General features: G+C 41.3%; 1 protein-coding gene and 1 non-coding gene across 2 annotated transcripts; one reads left to right on the plus strand and one right to left on the minus strand.

Moving 5' to 3' along the window:
* Nucleotides 1-301: 301 nt before the first annotated feature.
* LOC136676205 (growth arrest-specific protein 1-like) lies at nt 302-3,636 on the minus strand. Its single transcript, XM_066653048.1, has 2 exons — nt 3,170-3,636; nt 302-2,545 (listed from the first exon to the last, which is right to left on the minus strand). Exon 2 carries the CDS (start codon nt 2,406-2,408, stop codon nt 1,635-1,637), a length of 774 nt encoding a protein of 257 aa, XP_066509145.1. The 5' UTR covers nt 2,409-2,545; nt 3,170-3,636; the 3' UTR covers nt 302-1,634.
* A 352-nt stretch (nt 3,637-3,988) lies between these two features.
* On the plus strand, nt 3,989-4,098 carry trnal-caa (transfer RNA leucine (anticodon CAA)). The gene is made up of 2 exons: nt 3,989-4,026; nt 4,053-4,098. It is a non-coding gene; the product is annotated as a tRNA-Leu (tRNA).
* The last annotated feature ends 4,519 nt before the right edge of the window (nt 4,099-8,617 follow it).

Below are 8,617 nucleotides of genomic sequence, written 5' to 3' on the forward strand. Positions count from 1 at the left end.
AAAGTAAACAAACCCCGTCTGCCCCGGCCGGGTGAAACCCCAGGGAAAAGCCATTCGCTTTTGTGCTTACATTCTAAAGATATCTGAAAGTCAGGCTTTAGGCCTTCTGCAAACACTTCTGTTTGCAAAGTCAAGGCTATCGATGCTTCAAGTTCCTCGTAATACTTAATCTGTTCCTAAAAAGCCGCTCTAGGGTTAGCCTGTGTTTACAAGAGTCACAACCTACTACCGCTTCTCAAATACAAACCCCGATATCAGAGACATCATTGACAAACCACACATACTCGTTAAATACGTTGTACTTTCATTTTTATGCCTTCTATAAAAAGTACATCACCGAGGCAGTCATACAGTGGATTTAGACATTTCTACACAGACAATAATTCATCTTTGAGAGCAAAAGTTTAAAAATTCTCTGCAAATATATTTACACTGTACAGAAAAATACAAGGAGAATCAGTTACATCAAAAATATCTGATAACTTCCCTTTAAAGCTGGAATCATCACCCTTTGTTCTCGTAGATATTTCTGGTACAAAATATTGCCTTTTTTCATGAAATTATTTTTCATGAATATTGTCAGTACTTGTCCTGAAACTGAATGCTTCAGATTCCAGTACTAGCCTACTTCAAATTTACTCCAACCGTCTGAACACTTTACAGAGATGTTGTTTGTTCACTCAATTTTAAAGGATAGAAAAATACTTTTACGTATCCACTTTCAAATTGGCAGTGCACAGCTTTCGGATTAAAAACCTTGCATGGTTATATTTCCAAGTAACAAAATAAAAGCTTTTAAGAGTCTACATATTTTCTTTTAAAAAATCAAAAAGCTGTGTCCTGTTTCACAATACAGGCAATAATTTTTCTTTTGTTTTTAAAGACAGTAGTGTTAGAATGAGCTTAGTTTTCATTTGGAACCGACTGCTATTTTCAGCTTGAGTTCAGCTTTGTAACATAGAATAAATATAGAAGTGTGCTAGGGGCTAAAGGGTCACTGAATGGTACATTTGCATAGCAAAGGTGCAACGTGACCAACCTTGAGATGTGAACAAAACTCAATCAAAGTGTCATGCAAAAGTGGATGTGTCCTCTTTGGAGATGAACAGACATAAACAATCAGATCCGTAGTTAACGAGCACCTCAAATATTCACGGTCTGGGAGTTTTCACCGTTTGGCCACTTTCGTTGGCTTCACTGTAACTTGTGGGGAATCTAACCAATCACAATAATTGGTCATTCTCAATCACATATCTGACCAGTTTGTCCTGTTGTTTTTCACTTTCACCAGACGGAGCAGCTACTTCCACCGACCAGTCATTTTCAGTGGCCATCATTTTCTGAGTGTGATTTCACCAGGTAGATGCCACTCTGGGGAGGCTGGGCAGTCATGGCCACAGATTAGTCATTTTCACCACTGTTCTGATAGGCCAGGTGTCCGGACAGAGCTGTGATTTTCATCGTCCAGTCACTTTCACTGACTCCACTGAAGCTTGTTGGGTTGTCTGACCAGCCACAGCTTAGACCAGTCACTTCCACTGACAAGTGGTTTTCACCGGCCCTGTAGCTCACTGGAAATCTTCCTGGTTAGTTTCACAGATTGATCATTCCCAAAGACCTGTCCTGTTCAAGTTTTAGCTTAAAAACTGAACCAGGGAAAAGATCACCCCCACTGGCAGCGCTAGACAAGCTGAAGTCCCCAAGGTGGACCTGCCACTGCCTGTGGTTGAGCGTACTTTTGCGTAATCCTCATCGTCCTCCTCGTAGTAATCGATAGGGCCTGACCCTTCATCCTCATCATCGACGTCATCCTCAGGCGGCTCGCCAAAACACAGGTTCTTCATCTTGAGCTTGACGTACTCACATATGGTACGGTCTCTGCCATCACAGATACAAGTGTCCAGCAGCTGTGCCTTGGGCAGACGCCGCATGTCTGCGATTACTTCTTTGCAGGCGCTTGAGCATGCTGCCCCGCCAAAAAGTTTGCCACAGTGCGCTATGTAGCTGGACATGGCCGCACTGCACTGGTGGTCATCCTCACACTGGCGCCGGGCCTCTGTGCAGCCGAGGCTGCTGGTGCGTGGCAGGCATGGCTCGATGGCACGTTTTGCCTTGAAACACCGAGGGTCTGATGCACAATTGCAATCCTCCAGCGCCGGGCCTCCACGTGTCAGGTTCAGCTGGACTAGAGATGCAATGCAGTGGCTTGGGCATGTGGTCTTGCGGCCTGTCAGCACGGGCTCACACGCGTGCATGTACTGACCGTAAGCGTAGTGACACTCGGGCTCAGACTGGCACTGCATGATAGCCTCCCAGCATACAAGGCGCCGCGCTGCACACTCCACCACTGCCACCGCCACAGCGCCCAGACACACGAGCACAGCGGCGGGGAAGGGGGCACGTGACATCACGACGTTCTCTCTTGAGAAGGATGAAGGGGGCTTACAGGACTTCTCACACCATGACGCTGAGGAAAGGGCAAAGTAGAGAGACTAGAGAGGTTGAGGTGAAAGCTTAGCCTCTGACAGCTCCCTAGTTCCTAGCCCTGAAAGAGACAAATATGTGGTTACAAACTTAATACATATGGCACCTTTAAAACAACAAAACAAAACAGTGAACAGCAGAGTGAAATTAAAGAGTTGAGAGGTGATACTATGAATGAAAACTGGCGTATCATATTATTAACTTTCTACTTCATTTTCAACTAGTTACTCTTTACACTGCTCACAATAATAATAGTAAAAAAATCATAAACTGAACATACAGAGGATTGGAAAAGTTCCAGAATCACTTTAAATGAGATCTACACAGACATTAACAGAACTTTTATAAAGTTAACACTTTCAGGATTTATTTTAAGTGAATATATAACCACACCGTCCACTGCAGCTTTTGACTGAACAAATTAACGTATTTTTTATAGCCTACACAGCCTAATGCGCTGGTGGCCGAAGCCATTATTTTCTAGAGATTTGAAGTGAATAGTCCGCGGGGAACACTGAGCCGAAACGCGGGGAGCGGGACCCTGCTCCTCCGGGCAGTCCCGGGGCCATTTTAGATTTAAAATCGAGAGTCGTACATCTCTCGATGAACTGAGCTTCTGTTACCGAACAAATACATTCAACAAATGTTACTCTTTTCAGAACCCCACAGTGATAAGGCACACTACCTCATTCCGGAGCTTCACGTAGACACCGAGGTCATAGCTTGAGAAAGGCACCAGGCAGAGTGCGGAGATGTTTTGTTTTGGGTTGTTTTTTTCTCTTTTCGTCTCCCCGTTAATTCCGTCTTCTCTTTTCACTCTCCTTCTTCACTTCTATCCTTCCGTATCCTTAGTTCACGACTCCCGTCTTCGGTTAACGTTATCTTGCTCTCTCCCTCTCTGTATGTCTTCGAGTTCACGCTTTCATTAGCCCCACTGAGACTAAATTAATTCTATAAAGTGCTCCAAACTGTCCAGAGACCGCCAAAATAGAATAACAAAAACAGGAAAAGAGTCCAGAAGTCGCGCAGGTCGGAGTGTATCGTCCACCATTAGATAAACACGGGGTGAAAAGACGGTAAAGTTTCCCTCTCCGCTCTTTCTCTCCAGCTCTCTGCGGCTCGCTCTCCGCCGCTCGCTCCGCTTTATCCATTGGAGTGGTGCTGAAGTTTTGAGTGCTCCCATTGGCCCGGCCGCTCACCACCGTAAACCTAAACGTCATAAGTGGGAGGGCAAGGGGCGGGGCTTTGGTCTGAAAAAGAAATGGCTTTCCAAAAAAGTGTGTTGTCGTTTGGAGAGGCGAGAGAAAAGAGTACAGACACATGGGCATAGCTTTGGAGGACTTTCATTCCGAACGGCTGTATATAATAATACTTGATACAACAAGATTTTAAAAAAGAATAAAGTATGATGTTATATTTATCACACATATGTCATAACGCATATTAGAACAGAGTTTTATTTTCAGGACTGGTAGTATATGGTCACGGAAGGTATCGCGACAGTGTCAGGATGGCCGAGCGGTCTAAGGCGCCAGACTCAAGGTTCAAACACCTTCCCAACGCGGGGTTTCTGGTCTCCGAATGGAGGCGTGGGTTCGAATCCCACTTCTGACAAAACTTTGTGTTTTCTCTTAACACAAGTGTTAGCATAGAAAACGTATTTAATTTGTTTTTTTCTCAGTTTTAAACATTTTACATTAGTAAAAATTGTATTATGGTCATAATACATGTCAAGTTTTTGAAGTAAAGCAAATTGTTTTACTCTTTGACAGGCTCAATGCATTTCTACATGGTGAAATGTTTCCACACCTTGACAGAGAATGAGTTGTATATGGTTCTATATACAGACTTTGTGAAAATTCATTTATATAACACCAAAATGATTCTGCTATTGCTGATATTGCTGAATAATATAGGTTCTTTATGGAACCACTTTCAAAAAGGGTCTATATTGAACTATACAAAACCATGCGAATAACTATTGTGTACACAAATGATTCTATACAGAGATAATGGTCTATATATCAATTGCCTTTTCTAAAGAACCAATGAACATTTTTAAAATATAGTATGAGAAGCATATATATATATTTTTTCTGATTCTCGTGTATATCCCAATCCCAGCAATTAAAATAACAGAAACAATCATAACTGTCATAACATAGTGGTGTTTCAGGATTCACAAAAGTTACAGGTTCTAACTGCATCAGTAAATCAAGGTACTGATATAACTGGATTTTATAATGAAATACTGTGTCCTTAACACTCCAACTACTCCAAAATTACTCTAAATATGCTGTAGGAAATGTATTTTAAAGGAAAACCGCACCATTTTACACTTTATTTTTAAATTTGAAGTAAATTTACTATATTTAAGATGCTGCAGATATAATTCTAGTTTCAAAACTATCATGAATCAATTTTGGAGACATAAGGCAGCTTTCAGTAGCAGCTATCACCACATCTGTGAATTATTCGGAGTCCGTAGGTTTGATGTCCTCTTGGAATGACTTAGCTATAATAACAATGTACTAATGCAAACAGTTTGAAAAATGATTGTTTGATATTTTAATTCACTGATTTAAAACTGTGTGGTAATGCCAGTTCTCTTGATAATTCTACAGGAGATACACATTTCCAGTATCAGTGCTACAGCTTTAATGCCTGTCTTTCAAGAGATCTTAGTAATGTCTGAAAGTGTAGCCTTGGAAGCAGCACACATTCATGTCTTTCCAGCTTACTTCTGCTTTCAGATATAAGATCTCCCATTTCACAGTCAGCAACTGGAAAATGAATTCTGGGCTGACATCATTTTGGCCTTATATGTAAGTGAAGCAGGAAAGAGGGTGGTTACATGTTTGAAAATGATCCCTCTTGGCACAGTACACCACTGCGGATGACTACAATGGAAAAAGGGACAATCGAACACAGCTCTTAAACCGGCTATCTCTGTATGTTGATATGAATTGTGGCTATGTGTGTAGGAGGAAAATGAAGGTATTGGGCCTGCACTTGTGAAAATGATATTGTGCAAGTTCACACTTGAGCATGGGGAGAGAAAAAAAAAAGGCCTGTGTCAGCTACGGACGCTCAGGTTGGAGGGTTTTAGTTGGTCCGCTAGGCACAAAGGGGGTTTGTGTTTCAAACAGTGCTCTAGAGTCAGGAATGTACCTTTAGGCCAGTGTGCGCTGAGCTCTCCACCCAAAACAATGCACTCAATGTCAGTTATGGATGGTCAGATCAGAGAGAGAGTGGTGGAGGCTTCTCCACATCCCGCCACTCCCTCATGATGGATGAAGGCAACACTATCCTCCATGAGTCAGTCAAACGGTGAACCCTGAAGCTATGCTAATCCAAACTGAAGCTGGCTGTTGTCATTTTCCCACAGAGAATCCCAGACTTAATATTTCAAAGTCTTATTACTCAGTAACAAGGGGTGTGTAGCGCAAAATGGTTGATGTTTGTAATGGTTTATAGAGTTATAAAATAAAAGTTTAGACCCACTGGAGAGCCTTTGTCTTTAAAGAGGTCAAATCCAGCACCTGGATTCAACCAAATTCCATCCCTGCTCACTTTTGTGGTTTTTTCTATTACTGCCAACCAGCTTCAAACAGTTTCATCCCTTGTTGTCTAAGAATGTTTGGCATTAGACGCATTTTAATTACACTAAAATCCATCTCCTTAATGAGCAACCTGTTAACAACTTTGCATGGATTTAAACGAGGACGAAAACAAGGGAGGAGAAAGAAAAAACACATCTTTCAACCAACCAAACTATTTTCTTTGGCAGGCGGAATTTATTTGCAGCAGATGTGCTCAAACGCCGGAGAGCTGCATGTCATTACTTTTTGATGGTGCCATTAAAAGTGTGTTCATGCTTCAATAATGCAATTAAGGGACAAACACAGTGAAGTCACTGCAAATATAACTTTCTCTGCTGATGATGAGAAAGGCGTCAGCTGGAAGACATTGTTAGCTCGATCTGTTTCTGATTCTGTGTTTTTACAGCGATGATCCTCTCTAATTATTCACTTCTCCAAGTCATATAAAGTCTAGAAACGTCTAGTTCTCCAGGTGTTGGGGATGGACAGTTCAATACATCAATTATTACTTGTTATTATTTTGCTTAATTGACCTTGTTAAGTTGGGTTAGATTTCAATTAACATATTTGTGGATAAGCATTACAATGTGATACTTTAGGATACTGTACTAACTTATTTTTGCAGTTGACTAATTGAAAATGGAAACATTACTTGTTGATCAAAAGCACATTTTTAGTGCTTCCTAAAGCAAACATGCATTGAACTTAATTTGTTTTTATGTCAAAGGGTTGCAAGAAATTAAGTCATATACATCCAGAGATATAATTTGACATGTACTTGTGCTCATATTTTATATCTGAATGTAGATTACAGTGGAACCTCTACTTACGAACTTGATCCGTTCCATGACCCGGTTCGTAAATGGAAAAGTTAGTTTCACGAGTCAGTTTTCCCCATTTATAATAATGGTAAAGCAATTAATGCATTCCAGCCCCCACCCCGAAAGTCACCCTTTTTGCACTGATATATGTTTACAACACTCTCAAATTAGTAAAAAATACATGTAGCGTTACTAAAAATAAAAAAGAAATACAGTGGTAACAGTAGTAAAAAAGAAATAAAAAAGTTTTAAGTGGTTACACATCGCTACCTTGAAGACGTGATGACTGGCTGGAGGAGTAACACAGGCACTGGCTGTATGACGGGAGGTGGGGGGTGGGTGGAATAACGGAGAGTAGGTGGGTGAATGTGGGGAGACGAAGCGTAGATATGGCTTAACTTAGCACGAATTTCGATGTCTGCTATTCACACTAATGCTAAATTGCTAAAGCTACAATTTGCTAATCTTAAAAGCTCACTCAAGTCTGGGTGCTGGGAGACTCGCCGATTGGGGTCAGTGGCCATTTCCAGCCGCCGGCTCAGCGGAGCCTCGGGTTCGTTTCTAGAGTCGTGGTTCATTGGTGGAGGCAAAAAATATTCAAAGGCCCGGTTCGTATCTTGGAAAGTTCGTTAGTATAGGTGTTCGTTAGTAGAGGTTCCACTGTATTTAATTTCATCCAACACTTTGATGTAAATAAATGAGTACATTCAAACTCTCATTTTTTTCAGTGTGCACTGAGCTGAGATGTAAGGGCATCGTATATAGTAAAGAATTTTAGAAATATTTATAGCTCTAGTTCCTTTGTAGCAATCATTCATTCATTCGTTCATTTATTGTCTGTAACCTCTTATCCAGTTCAGGGTCATGGCGGGTCCAGAGCCGGCTCGGAATCACTGGGCGCAAGGCGGGATTTGTATCAATCAAAGAATCCCATTCAACCTGATGAGAAATTGTAGCTGCATTTTTTTTTTTGTAGCCAGTTAAAACTAACCAGGGCTGTGTTTACTAAATGTGTCACTGAACAACAAACTTAGTCAAGTCATAGAGAGACTGCTGTTTTTGAAAATGTTCTGTCCACAGTTATCATGGTGGTAACTCAGCGATACATTCAGGAAATGTCAACACTATATTGGCCACTACAATATGGTTAGCAGGTTGCTTCATGGGTTTCGTTAATGTGAGATGAAAAGAAGCCGTTCATAGCAAAGTCTGTGAGGGAAAATTACCTTATGGAAAATTACGTTGATTAAATTGTATGATCCTTGCAAAGTAATCACATAAATAACACAACAAACAGACGGCCATTTCACAAAAAGAGTATAAACCCTGTGCAATATCAACAATATCTACCAAAGCATATCTGGGGCAGAGCACGGTTAGATGGATCATCTGTCATTTCCAGGATCTGAGTATAATGGAGCCTTATTAATCAGTGGAAGAAAATGGGGACTAGTTTTCCGGACACACCTTAATCCTTGTCTTGATGTACATTAGAAAGGCCCTGGGATTTCTCCATTGAGAAGCCTTTGTAGTCTCGGAGCATGCTTTATCTGTGGCCGGAAACTGAGCCCTGAATGTACATTGTAGGTCGAGTGATCATCTAAGCAGATGTAGAACATGGCTGTGGTCGGAGCTGGACTGTTGATAAGTGTGTGTGTACGTCTGTGTTGTGTACATATATGTGTGGGTGGAGGTGGTGCGTTTGGAAGG

Source organism: Hoplias malabaricus, chromosome X2 (assembly GCF_029633855.1).
Source record: "Hoplias malabaricus isolate fHopMal1 chromosome X2, fHopMal1.hap1, whole genome shotgun sequence".
In the NCBI taxonomy this organism is placed as follows: domain Eukaryota; kingdom Metazoa; phylum Chordata; class Actinopteri; order Characiformes; family Erythrinidae; genus Hoplias; species Hoplias malabaricus.